This window comes from Parasteatoda tepidariorum, chromosome 9 (assembly GCF_043381705.1).
Source record: "Parasteatoda tepidariorum isolate YZ-2023 chromosome 9, CAS_Ptep_4.0, whole genome shotgun sequence".
NCBI lineage: Eukaryota > Metazoa > Arthropoda > Arachnida > Araneae > Theridiidae > Parasteatoda > Parasteatoda tepidariorum.
The window spans coordinates 60,311,467-60,325,877 of NC_092212.1; the positions used below are offsets into that span (position 1 = coordinate 60,311,467).

At 32.9% G+C, this 14,411-nt stretch overlaps 2 protein-coding genes across 3 annotated transcripts in view; one reads left to right on the forward strand and one right to left on the reverse strand.

Annotated features, from left to right (window-relative positions):
* Positions 1-2,559, forward strand: part of LOC107438068 (nucleoprotein TPR) — a 98,599-nt gene extending 96,040 nt beyond the window's left edge. For both annotated transcript variants that reach the window (XM_043052385.2, XM_043052386.2), the window contains exon 54: positions 865-2,559. In XM_043052385.2, coding sequence (XP_042908319.1) covers positions 865-1,142 — 278 coding nt within the window. In that variant the 3' untranslated portion in view covers positions 1,143-2,559. The remainder of the gene's footprint in view (positions 1-864) is intronic.
* Positions 2,560-5,588: 3,029 nt separating this feature from the next.
* LOC107444781 (uncharacterized) lies at positions 5,589-14,134 on the reverse strand. The gene is made up of 4 exons (XM_016059003.3): positions 13,776-14,134; positions 10,248-10,560; positions 8,152-8,383; positions 5,589-8,059 (listed from the first exon to the last, which is right to left on the reverse strand). Exons 2-4 carry the CDS (start codon positions 10,495-10,497, stop codon positions 7,465-7,467), a joined length of 1,077 nt encoding a protein of 358 aa, XP_015914489.2. The 5' UTR covers positions 10,498-10,560; positions 13,776-14,134; the 3' UTR covers positions 5,589-7,464.
* Between the last annotated feature and the right edge of the window lie 277 nt (positions 14,135-14,411).

Genomic DNA, 14,411 nt, shown 5'->3' on the forward strand with positions numbered 1-14,411 from the left:
GGACGGCTATTTTTCCGTTAATGTTCGTGATACATTTTCAATTTTTGTTATCTAACAAGAGTCTAGCGCCTAACTTCTAAAATGACCCTCCAATCTAGAAATCCCGTTAATTCTTTCGTCAGACCAAATGCGCTCACGTAATCGGTAAACAAGAAAAAAAGTTGCTCTGTGCTGTGCACTTCTAACGAAGGAATTAACAATTCCTCTGATCACGAACCGCCCAGCTTGTAACGTCACTTTTCAAGAAAACACATTTCGTACTGGTCATAGACAAGAAGGGTTAAACGCAATTATGAACATCTTCCTAAATGGAAAACCCCTTTCAGAATTACAGAAACCTCTGTAAATCATTGGCTTGATTGTAGAACTGGCAAAAGTCATAAATTATCATAACATCATCATTTAAAAAACTCAGTACCCCCCGGATGAATTGGCATTCCAGATAACTTGACCTTTGTCATTTAAATTATTTCACAAATGAAATACTAGGTTACTATTAGTAAACTAGCATATATTTTATTACAGTATAATGTAATCCTAGTAACTACTAATTCATTGTGCAGTTATATAAATGTTTGCAATAAATAAGAGAAAATTATTTTTAGAAGCGACGGGCTAGTTTCAAAGGAGGACGGGTAAAATTTCTGAGCTTTTTCGAGCCCTGGCTGTTTATCATTTTCTCTTTATAATTCATGTATATTTAATTATCATCTAAATTTTTGTTATACTTTTGAGGATGTTGAAAAATAACAACTTAGATTCCATAGATATTTGAAGATTGCTGTCATTTGCTAGCACTTTTCAATGTTAAGGACTCTTTTGTTTTCTAATGAATGTTTACTGTAGCTATTATTCTTTTAACAGGTTTATCGGCCCCTAGTCTTCAACGAAAACCCATAGTCTGGAGCAAACTAAGCAAAGAACCTGAAGCAACCAGTCCTGAAACTGCAGCTTCAGGTGATGTTACCCAGAGTCCTCCTAGCCAAGGTTTACACCCCACGCCCGTTAGAGGCAGAACCAGAGCACGACGAGGTAGATATGCTTTAAGTGCAACTCATTATTCCAGGGGACGCGGTGGAGAAGCTGCTTGGCCTGGATCTCCACGTCGTGGGCGTCCCACAAGACGACGCACCATGTACTGACCAATGTGATATGTGCTAAATGGGCTGTAGGGTGGCATGCATGTTATTAAATTTCATCTTTCATCAGGTCTGAAACAGTATTTCAGACAGAATATTTTGAGTGCATTTCTATTTTGTTTCATTTACAGACATTATATTTTTTGTGTCGAAAGTTTTAGTTCGTTTCTACCTTTTTAAAAGAAAGATTTGTGGACAGATAATTATTTTACAGAATTGCTTGATTAAGTGGAAAAAGTAAGAGTATTTTGATTTTGTCTTGATGTGGATTTCTTTCTGAATTTGTTATCCTCTAATATCTCTTTGTAATATTTAAGAACAGAAATGATTATGTGACTAAATTGCTCTATAATGTAGCAAAATAATAATTGTTTGAAATTTGCTGACTTGATTTGGAATTTTTACTACATTTGTATTGATATTTAGTTTTCTCTATCTCTTTGTAATATTCATGAACAGAAATCGTTATTTGACTAAGTTGCTTCATAAAAAAGCAAAATAGTTTGAAATTTGTTGGCTTGATTTTACTTAATTTGCTTTTCATTAACTTTTGATTTTATCTACCTCTTGGTAATATTTATTAACAGAAATGATTATATGACTAAATTGCTTGATAAAATTACAAAGTAATAATTGTTTGAAATTTGTGGGAGTTATCTATTAATTTTCTCTGTTTATCTAAAACTTTTTCAATTTTAAAAGTCAATTTAATTGTATAAAGGAAATCTATTGTGGTTAATTTGTTAAAGAAATTATAATTAAGTTATTGATTTTAACTAATTTTTAATTTTTGTAATTTAAATTTTTTTCTTTCTGATTTCAATTTTTTTATTTTTTTAAATTCCTACTTCTGCTTTTTTCCCTGCATTGAATATTGTTCAATATGTTCAATTGGCAGGTTTCTGTAGCAAATATGAAGTAAATCGTATAAAATGAACAAATTTGGTTGCTTTAAAAAAAAAAAAAAGAATTTGTGTTTTTGCACTTGAGATTATTGATTTTTGTTAGTAAATTTCAAATATAACTTTTTTTTTCACTAAATATTTTTTAAAAATATTTTTCTTTAATTCTATTCGCATAAAATGAGAAGTTAAATAATTTTCATGGTAATTCATTTACAAATGCTATGCTGGAACTGGGTGCCAAAAAAAAATGACTAACAAGTGTGACAAAAATCGCATCCACTGTGATATTTTGTTTGTCAAGAGAAATATTTTTCTATAAAATAATCAAGATTTCCTTTTGTTGATATTGTTAGGTAAAGGAAGCTAAACAATGTTAATTATTCCGAAGATTCAGCCCTAAAGTTTATTTCATTTATCATTTGCTTTTTGAAACGCTAAATGCTATGTTGTATTCCTGTATAATTTAAGTTTTGTCAAAATGCTTATTTTTATGTAAATAAAGTTGATTAATAAAATCAGAGATTCATTTTTTGTTGTACTTGAGTTCTACTCTCCAAAATTTCTGTCAAAACTGAAACCTTGTCCTCCCAGTATGATGACTAAAAAACACATATCTAGTATCCAGAGATGCCAACTGCTCCGGACAAGCCAAAATTATTAAAAAAACTTATTACAAACTAACTGCAAACTAAATTTTGCAAATATTTGACTATTTTTCTTTGTTTTTTAAAAGGTACAGCATGACATAACTACTCTAAAGTGGTGAATTATATAAGCCCATGAATTATTTAGAAATAGTGGTGGATAAAAATCTACTAAATTGAATTTATTAAACCAAGAATCACGATTGATAAACTACCACTTTATAACCCTTTGACGGTCAGGGAAATGAGCAGTTTTTGTTTCATTAATTCGCGCAGTATTACGTGCAAACAGTAGTCGAAAATGGCATCTGTTTTCCACCTCCGTTCTTCCAAAAATGTCACCCTTCTCTGGCGATGCCAACAGCTCCGTCTTCTGAAATTGTTATAATACAGTGGTAGCAAATTATGTAGTAAATTTCGTTGAAGATGGACAATTACGCCTACTTTTTAATTGAGTAACCAGTAGATTGTTGCTTTAACGTTGCATTTCATATGTTACTTATAGTTTTTGATATTTAGTGGTGAAAAAATTACTTAGAAGGAAAAATACTAAACTGGAAGTAACTGGACTTTCGCTATCACTAGGAAATACTATTTTACAAAGCGGAGCAGGTTGGCATCTCTGGATGCGGTAGATAGCTCGCCTCACGCGTTTTAAAAATTTCTTAAAGTATTCGTAGTACATAAATAACAGTTTTTACGTACTTTTCGTTTTTAACATAGTCAATGCAGAATAATAATGGCGAACGAGCTCAGCTCGTCAGCGCGCATTGGGGAAAAATTTCACTACCCGAGTAGTGCTCGTTACTAACCATTACGGTCGAAATCTTGCTCCCGAGCGGAACTCGTTTGCGCGCATTATGAGGCATGATTCGATTGCGAGCTGAACTCGTTCATAACCGTCAAAGGGTTAAAATATATATTTTCTGTCCGGAGCAAGTTGGCATCTCTGTAGTATCTATCAACTTTTGCTCCTTCCAAAAATAATTTTCTCATGTGGTAGAGAAATGAAAAATCATATAGTCCTAAACATTTTTGTGCAGTCTACGCTCTTTAGTATAACTTCCCAATATGGTGAACCTTCCCTTCCGAAGTGTTTGATGGGCCATCATAATCTTGTTAGTAACCATTAATAATTCCATCATAAACCTTTACATTTTTTGAGTAACCATCACCCCATTGTAGAAATTCAGACCTATTTTTGATGGTCTTAACATAAGAATAGCAACTTGCTTTGATCGTGTTGAACCATCAGAAATTTCCATCCTAGTTCCTTAGAAATCAAATGTTGGAACGATCTTGAACCACCATCACCCCAATGTAGGAATTCGGTCTGATTTGTGACGGGCCTACATAAAAAAATTTGATGCTGTATTCTTGTTGAACTAACAAGAATTCCCATTAAACCATCGTAGTATTAAAGTAGCATTTTTCGTCATGAAATGATTGAAGTTTTTTAGCATATTAAACACCATGAATGTTGAATGATGGTGACCATCAAATGATGTTGGACCATCGTGAACTGAAACCAGTAAACCATCAAAATCTTTTGATGGGACGAACAGGAATTTTTTCTTGAGGTGCAACGACCTCTGCGTTGTCTCGTTTGCTATTCTATAGATGGGATGTTCATACTGAACTGTTAATTTTCAATTCAAAGAAACTATTTAAATCATTTTTCCCTTTGATGTTGCCACACTCTGAATGTAAAGCTTTTTGAATGAAAGAGTGATAAACTCCTGAATTTTTATGTAAATCTTGGTTGGCCATAATAAACAATTATCAATTTCTTTATTGGTGTGCGTTTCGATTACTTCTGAATCGAGTCAGTGTGTTTGAAATATTCTAAATTATGAAAAGAGGACTGTAACAATAAACTTAATATTTAATTTGTATGAAAGAATTACATGGACCAGCAAGGGTCGATCAATCAATGTTTTTGCATGGAAAGTAGGTACTTCATGCACTTACAACAGTTACAAACATCTACCACTACTACTGCTACAATTTTTTCTCTGGCCCATACGCCCTCTGGCGTCACTTAACATTTATATACTATGAGGAGGTAAAAGTACAGTTCTTCCACATTCTCGGAAAGAAGAATACTGTTTTATATAATAAAATAAAAGTAATCTTTAATGCTGAAATATAAGAAACTTGTTTATGCAATTAAATGTTCATTCCTAATCTGTTTAGTCCAGCAGCGGACTGATCGTTAAGACGCGGTTCCCAGCAGATCACCGAAGTCAAGCATCACTGGCTACGGTCAGTGTGCGGGTGGGTGATCCACTTGGATCAGTCTGCGTAGGGTCCGAGGGTGTGCGGTATTGGTCCTCGTTAAACTGTGCTACCGTAAAGTGCTCGACTTCGCGTGCAGGTCGTCGGGCTACCGAAGCGTGGGTGACATCCCCTCCGCAGAGGATCAAAATTGTGATGGCATGTCTTCGGATCATCCTCAGGGATGTTTCCCAGACCGTCACCAATAGCCCATTGTGCAGCTCTAGTGCGACATAAATTAACAACGACAACAACTGCCAGATATTCGTCTGGAGCTGTGGCGGTGTCTATGGTAACGAGGTGTGATAATTTCAAGTAGGGGTGCGAGATCCCTCTTTAGGACTGGTTTCGGCGAGAGAAGAGCCCTCTTCTTGTTTCCATAGCACCAGACTGCCGCAGACTTAATGGCGGTTAGAGTACCTATCTTAGACAAACAGTATCCACAATTCAGTACCCCCAGAGGTATGATTTGTTATAGGAACGTGTTGGACATTGTGACCCGACACATTGAACTTGCACCGATCACCATTCTTTGAGCATGAACCCAACACCTTACCAACCAGGCTATCCTGGCCCAAAATATGAAGATAAAGCAGCTATTTTTTATAAGAAAAAACACTGTCTCAAAGTGATATGTTTTTAATTGATGAATAAAAATTAAGACATTTTTTTATTCATACAAAATAGCTAAAAATGAAATTTTAGCTACTATGAATTCATATCGAAAACTAGCTAAAAATGAAATTTTTTAGTTACTAGTTTTTACTCTTTTTCCTTTTTTATACATATGGACTTTCAGTACTGCTCATGGGCACGTTTCGAGTACAAAGGATTCAAAGATAAAAACAATGTAGAAGTTAATATGTATTAACAATTTTGATATGCCACTGTACAGAACTCTACTTCGTATTTCAAGTAAGTCAATCATGACAAGTATCAATGCTCTGAAGTGATACATTCTATATTCTGTCACAAAGATTTCAATTCTTTCACTATATGTTTATTGCGTAACACAAAGGCAGGAACAAAACCATGTAGAACATAAACAAACTAATTAAACATCGCAGTCATCAGGTACACAAAAAAAATATTTATCATGGTTATAATAAAACACATGAAAAAATAATAAATCTAAGTTAAGTAAAAGATGTAGACGAAAAAGAATTATATTTTAACAAATTCGATGTTCGAAACTGCTTTGCATTTAATTAACTTCACGTTTAGCATTATAACTTACGTGGAGAAATTTAGCTCGATTTCAGATCATAGTCTAGTTCATAAGCGATCAGTTGGAGTTTAGGTCATAATTCAGTGTCTGTGTATCAGTGATCGTCTTCTAGAGTTGCAAGTACCCAATTGATATATTTTGTTACAGTTTCTCAACGAAAACTCCCGACGGCGATAGCTATCATTTTCTCATTAGAACATTTTTTTCTTTTATCCAAGCAAAAAAAAAATGAATGTGTGGTCTGCAGTCTGCAATATTTTCCCCCCTCGGAGCCATGGTGATTCAGGGGATAGAGCTCTCACTTTTCAATGACATGGACGGGTTCGAATCCAAGCAATGGCTGAGAGATGTGAATTCCGCACCTGGCTTGCACTGACCACAGTGCTGAAGTAAAATATTCTCTGTGGTAAACAGATTTCGGTTTAGAGTCCCCTGGCCGTCAGACTAACAGTGGGAAGTTTCAGTGATTTTCCCCTCCGTGTAACGCAAATGTAGGTTAGTTCCACCAAAACGTCCTCCACGAAGGCAAATTTGACCCAAAACTTGTCTCCGGGTCTCTTGTCTTGTAATCCAGAAACTCCCTTGTCTTCTGGATTGGGTTCAAAATGAAGGTACGGAGTTAAACATTGGTAGTCGTTAACCAAAAATCAGATCGGCTGTTCAACGACGGTTATAAAATATTTTTTCTCGATGTATTACTGAATAATAAATGAATTAGTACACTTCGTACTAATGATGATTTTTAATTAACTGAAATGTGATGAACCATGATGCTTACCGGTCACGAAAATCAAATCAAAATTTATACATTTAACATATGATGATCTTTACAAATGAAGAGCTGCAAGGGTGAAGTAGGTAAGTGACATTTTCAAAGTGGCTATAATCAGGGTAATATCCTAACTATTTTATTGTAGATTAATAAAAGGTGGAGCTAATGATTCATGGTCTTATTTTATATACCCCCACCCAATATGACATAAAAATCATGCAAGCATACTCAAAACTAATATGGATTAGTTAAACCAATATTGAAGTGGAAACAAAAACAATTACATTACATTAAACATACCCAATTTGATACCAGAACCTCATGTTAGTTTCTCTGATTAAAAAATACTCTACAAAATGTCACTTACCTGCTTCATCCGCTAAGCTCTTCAAATATCTCGATACCATTAGACATACTGACTTACTATACAAACGGAAAAGTTCATTCAAGTATTTCAAACTAAATCGTAATATGAATCCGAAATTCGTCTCTGAAAGAATCAGTTTATTTTCCTACACCTTTTAGATCTGAAATCATATCGCTCACCCTCACAACACCGTCTCCCAGACTCAGGAACACATTCTTCTATATTGATTTTCATTAAATTATGTAAAGCATAACCTCTACCTCTGCCGTAACCTAACAGAGAGAAATAATACAAACAATCGAGCAGGTTGTTTACCATACAATGATTAAAAATGTCGCTGTAATTAGATCCCTCAGATAGCATTCGTTCTACAACAACTGGCCAGCATCGCAACGAATCTAGATTCTCATAATTGCATTCAGCACAATGCAAGTTTCTGTATACTTTTTCCTCTGAGAAGATAGGTTCTTGGTAGGAATAGCACAGATTACGGATAGAGTTATTCGTCCACGTTGTTGAGCATTTCGAGATTTCTAATCTAGGCATGCAAGTTCTGAGTTCCAGTGAGTCTGTGAAACTATTATTATGCCCATTAGCAAAGAATTTGCAAATGCACCTTCTTCGGAAACCATTGCCCTGATCTGTAATCACGCTTTGTAAATTGCCTTTTCTGTACACAAATTGGCGTTCTATATGGTCATCTAGATCATCATGCTCTGAACAGCACCTACGACAAAAAAAGAAAGTAATGTAATTGATGAATTATTATTGCCGGGTGTTGAAGGCGAAAATAGGTCAATTGAATTCACAATATCTTACTTCAAATAAACATCCCAAGTCTTCAGCTCTTCTGCATCGTTGTTGCAAATAGCACAATGAACATTTATGTAGGTAACTCCAGATACTTTGCTAGTTACAGGTGGTAAATGCCCAATACCTTCTGAGCAAAAGACGGATAATCCGGACCAAGTTGCTGAGCAGTCAGCAACTGCTTTGTATTTAGCTTTGCCAGAAAGAGTAAGACATATCTTTCGGACGGATGGGTTTACTCCTGAAATTGTGCAAAAGGTTTTGATGGAAAAATTTAATTACAAAAAATTTCAATTTTTTTAACTAGTTGTTCTTCATTGTCACACTTCGAGCACCTCATTTTAACAAATTTCACTGATTTTAAGGTTGTTCATGTCTACTTTATGTAGGGCTGTTTGAGGTGGTGTGTAGGTCATGAGGGAGAAGACCATCCTAGCATGCCCCACGACAGCAATGCTTATAAGTGTGCTTCAATAAATAAAGTTATTTGTTGAAGCATCAACAACTTTACCCCCTTCCAGAGAAAGAAGTGAATAAAGCAGAATTAACACAGTTTAACTTAAGTGGCTTAAATCAAAAGTAAAGAAGGATGCCAACCCTGAAAGAGTGTCAGTAAGGCTTTCACTGTAATTGTAATTTATTCATATAAGCTCTATCAGTTATCAACGTTTTTAAGAGTTGGTGAAATTTATTTTAGAAAATTCTTTCCATTTTAATTATATTTTTACTACCACATTGTTGCGTTCTCAACGACCATCCAAGTGGGCAACTATGTCGGTAGATATTAATATCTTCATGCACTAAAATTAATGTTATTAACAAAGTAATTTACCTACCGCTTTTTAATTTTTTGAAGTTAGGAATCTCTTAGATACAGTCTGTAAATAAATGGCTGCTATCAAAATATTTAAATTTTAACTTTCGTTGTATTTCGCAAAATACTACAGTGAATTTTAGAACGAAATATTTAGCAATAACATCAGATTTCGTATGCAAGGCTGCCAACTTCTTATCCTTTTGCAACATATTTTATAGAATGGTAGACAATCAAAAACTAAAGTTTTTAGAATTTTGGTTAATTTGTATTTGACTAACATTTAAAAGCCTCACAATGTAGAATTGAAACAAAGTAGCTATGCTATTTTAGAATCATTGACATGCTTGGAAAATAACTTCAAATCATTTTACTAAGCGAAGAATCACACCTTAAAACATAAAATTTGCTATCAGTAGAAGAAATTTTCGACAAAGTATAGAAAGTTGGCCTACCGTATGGTCCTTAAAAACTCAAAATGTTTTAGTATTAAGAAAATAAGATGTAGTTTAATAATTTTGTACTCACCACCACGCTTAATATCTCAGAAAAAATTTAAGTCCTGGCAAATTAATAAATTTATTTTTACCTACAATCGTATTTTTATTATGTTTTCCTTAACACGTGGAATATTTATCCCTCGGAACAATTAAAAATTACCATGCCTGTTCATAGTTAACGCTTTAACCCTTTCGTACGAGCGCCGTATTTAGCTAGCATCCATGTGATGCCTTGAGTCTACGAGCGCTGTATATTGCCGGTATCCATGCTATACATTGGGTCAACGAGCGCTGTATTCAGCCAGCAACCATGCGATGCCTTGGGTCTATGAGCGCGATATTTTTCGGCACCCATGCAATACCTTGGGTTTACGAGCGCTTGTCCATGGCATCTAAAAGAGAGGCCTTGGGTCTACGAGCACTGTATTTAGCCTGCATCCATGCGATGCCCCTTGTGTACTAGTGCCGAAATTATAACCGTTGTCAACGTGATATCGTTTGGCAACTACTTCAAGCTGCCACTGACTAATATTCTGTTTTCCAACAGACCGAAATTCCATTTACCTATATTGGATTTATGTCACTAAAAGAAGTATATATTAAATGCGCTTACTTTATTTCTAAGTCGAAACAAGTGTTATATTTAGGATTCAAGTATGTGCAAAATTAAAGAATCAATAAAAAAAAATCTTAACGTGCAATGTGCACACTTCGCGATGTGGTGCACTGTTCAGTGGCCTCACTTTAGCGTAGCGGACTGCAGTAGCAGAAGAGTTAATTTTAAAACTTACCAACTGAGCGAGATTCTGAATCGTAGCAACAATCTCCGTATACAAAACAGCTTGAGCTGCAAGAGCATGCTGTCGGCGAAAGATTGCCCATACTTTCACTGGGAATTGTAACATTTTCCTGAGGCATAATCATTTGGCACTTTCGTGAACAAGATCCTGCCTCCAAATGCCGACACATATGTTGATTCACGAGCCAGGCTAAGCAGAATGTTAGTAACCAAAATGATTTCATTTTATTTATGAAAAACATCTTCCTTATTAATCAATTCTTTTTATTTACGATGCTTGTTGCCTTTTTTTTTTCGTGATAAAGCTAAAAAAAGACAACAGACATGTTAGAAATGAGATTTTTTTTCAATCATAAAGAAATAATATTTACAGTGATCATTTCGTTTAAAATCAAGCTTCTTTGGTATATATCCTGGCATTGTATCCTACCAACTTGGCATTGTATCCTACCTACAGTGAAGAATAAAATCATTCTTCATATGTAGAGAATGAGTTATCAACAGAAACAGTTAGCTATTGTAATTCGGTGTTGACTTTTATAAAACGGGACCACAATCCCACATTGATGCAAGGGGAGAAAATATAACCTTGAGTTACTATTGTTCAAATAATCGAATTTTCATGAACTAAGTGTCAATAATAATATTTCAAGATGTGGATTTTCAATTCGCCGATTAATTTGTGCTAACTATTAAGTAATGAAAAAAACATATTTACACATTAGCGTTTTCCCTCTGTATAAACAAACCTTATTTTCGACAGATTTAAATCTTGACCAAAAACAACCGTACCGAAATCTGGAAAACATGGTCCCAATGGCTTAAAAAGCACAGTGATCAAAAATTAAAAACCATTGTTGTTAGTTTCACATTTTACTTCGCCACATGACTCAGAATTTTTTTTAATTAAGCAAAAACTTTTGGTACGCATCAACTATAAGCGTTATTCAAAGATAATTACTCGCAAAATTTTTTTATCAATTAATAATCATTTTATTAGTTTATTTGGTCAAAAAATTGATATTCACAAAAAAAGAAAGGAAATTAATATTACGACGCCAAAACTTTCTCCTGCTCTCCTGACTAAAATATTTTTTTCAGATTGTGGTTACCTTTTATACTTTGAAAAATCTGATCATGTCTGGAAAAAAAGTATGTCTGTTAGGAGAGATTGCATTTTTGTGTCCGATTTCGTAAAAAAAAAAAAAAAAATAGTCTGAACTAATTAGCATATTTAAGATTAGATTTATTGAAAAATCCAATAATTTAGAACAAAAGTTTTTTAAGGCTGTTCGAAAAATTTTTGCACAAAATTACAAAATTTGCGTATCCAAAGATAATTCCATGCCAAAAAATAATTTAAATAATCTGTGAGTCGTGGTGGCTCAGCGGATAGAGCGTTTGGCTCCTAATCAGGTGAACTGGCATGGGTCGAACGCCCTACCTACCAGGCTGTCACAGCCCTGTATGCTTAAGAAATAGTATACTTAACGGATATAGCGTCACTAATGAGCCATGTCTAGTCACATAATCTAGTGCAAAAGCGTTGTGACGGGACATTTTAGGTTCGCTAGACTTTAACACGTTCACGCCGGGAAAAGTGAAAATACTGGTACGGGAGAAGAGAAAATACTGGTAGAAGAACTATTTCAATATTAGATAATATTCGGGAGGAGTTAATCTATTCTCAACAATAACAATTCACTGTAAGGAAATTTATCACGGCGAAGAAGCAATTCAATATAAAAATTGCATCCGTTAAAAACAATTGGTAGTTATGGATTTTTATTATTCCGGGAAAAAAACTAAAAAATGAAATTTATTGTTACCAGTTTTTACTCCGGTGCGCTGCCAAGATGAGACAATCTAGCCTGACCCACCGGTGGGTCACCCCGGCGTGAACGTGTTAAGACGCGTCTTTGGGAGAGGGAAAACATTAAAAAATAAACTAAGAAATATCCAATGTTTTTAAAAATAGGATAGAAGGACAAAAGATCCCATGGCAATAGATAAGATAGAGACAATTTAAAGAAACAAAGGACATTTCGCTATAGTGTAAAATGAAGGGGCTTTTTTTAGTGGGGTCAGAGGATGGGAAAAAGTAGGTAATGTAGTAGGATTCTTAGCGGTCAATTTTTTTTCTGTGAAGTGAGCTTGTATTGCTCATTTGAGAAAAAAGTTAGAGTGACAACCGTAATAGTTATATTATTTATGTAAAAGCTTATATTATTATATTTTGATTCAGTTCATTTCTTTTTTCGAGGTGTATTTCTTTCTTGATAAATATTTTAATTCATTTTTCATCCAATAATTGTTTTTTATTTTTTATAAAATGAATATTTTTGTGTTAAAAACAAAAATTTATTTACGGTAAATGAAAAAGAAATATTTTTTTAAAATCAAAATTTGGGTTTTGACTCCCAAAATATTAATAAAGTTCGAGCCCCTCGAAACTGCTTATTATGGAATACAAAAGTAAAGAAAGAAAAAATGCTGTATTTTTTTGTCTCACTAGCATATTATAGAGCAGTTTAAAAATATACACATTAGAAAATTGCAATAAGAGATTTCATTTCGTTTAAATTAATTGTTGCTTATTATTGATTTTTATTCAACTAGTTTTTAAGTTGGTGTGGTTCAAAGTCATACTTCATGAATTATAAAATTTCTCTTATACAGTAACAATTATTAACTGAAAACATAATGTCAAATTTATTGATAGATAATAAATAATATTACAGAAAAATATTTGAAAAAAAGAAACATATGAAATGGGAAGTACTTTTTTTCTGAATATTTTCAATTCACTAAACTGATCCTTTTTCAAAAAATACTTGTAAAAAATAATAGGTTTCATTCAAATTGTTATCATTATTCCAATACGATCACAGAAATGGAATACATTTTCATTGTGTTACATTCTTGTGTAAGAGAATTTTATTATTTGATGTAACAATAAATTAAATTACAATAAATTATTTATAGATTTGATTATTTAAAGATCTGAACACAAAAATAAAAAAAGTATGATAATAAATCTTCGCCGTATTTTATTTCATGCTTTAATCATTGAAAATAAATTTATTAAATAAAATAAAATTATTTATGTTTTTTATTCAATAATTTTAACACAAAAGGGAAATAATTTTTCGTTTTATTTTGTTTCTATGTTCAAAGAAATTAAAAACAATAAATTATTTATCTTTCATATCTAATGACTTGAATGCAAAAATTAAATAAATTTTTATAGAATTTAATGTTTTTGTTCAAATAATTAAATTTTAATAAATTATTTAATCTTCTGAAAAACAAATATTATATTTTAGCACCTGTAATTAATTAGTGGCTTTACCATGAAATATTAAATCACAATAACAAATTAAAAAGGCAGACTTTTGCTAGGGTTTCGACATTTAATGAGTAAAAAAGTTTATTTAGTGTTTATCAAAATATTTTTTCATCTAAGATGAACACGAAATAAATTTAAATGAAGAAAACTTAAGAAAATATCATTCATTACCTGCCAATCATGATGCATTGTGGGAGACCTTTGGAACAAAAATTATATAATTCTTAATTCTGTCAACGATAATTCTGCTGTCTTGAAAAAAAATTACTCTCTTCCTCAAAGGATATCCCTATTTAGATAGTATAATAGGAAATTCTTCACAAAAATAGTCTAGTCGAAAACTAAGCAAGTTTTTCTTTTTTAATGCTGCCCACAATTCTGATGAATGTATTATAAAATAACACAGTTTAAATATGTTTTCGTACTTTAATGTTGCCGAAAACATTTTTTAATCGTCGTTTAAATGTGATTGGACAGGAGATTCGAATATAATAGCTACTTCCTTTTTGACAAAAAAAGATGTTAAGAATAAACAAACCTCTGCGTCTCCTCAATTATCAAAATATTTCATCGATCCTTGAGATAAATAAGTTTTTTCTTTCATAAAAAAGAAATTTGATGATGTTAATATTTCTTAAAGCAAATAGTGTACTTAGTCAGAAAGAAAGTGTCAGTCATTATAATAGCTTTTTTATTTTCTATTATAAATACTTGGAATTATAAAAATAAATTGTATATTCGATATTTTCCATTTTAATATCTAATTTCTTTAAGTTCGATAGCGGTGCTTTGAGGTGAAGTTCAAAG

Bases quoted from the DNA above. Each gene is read 5' to 3' on its own strand.
- LOC107444781 (XM_016059003.3), bottom strand. From the start codon at position 10,497: ATGTTTTTCATAAATAAAATGAAATCATTTTGGTTACTAACATTCTGC. The intron at 8,384-10,247 runs GTAAGTTTTAAA...GCACAATTTCAG, and splicing joins TTCAGAATCTCGCTCAGTTG to GAGTAAACCCATCCGTCCGA. The intron at 8,060-8,151 runs GTAAGATATTGT...TTTTTGTCGTAG, and splicing joins ACTTGGGATGTTTATTTGAA to GTGCTGTTCAGAGCATGATG.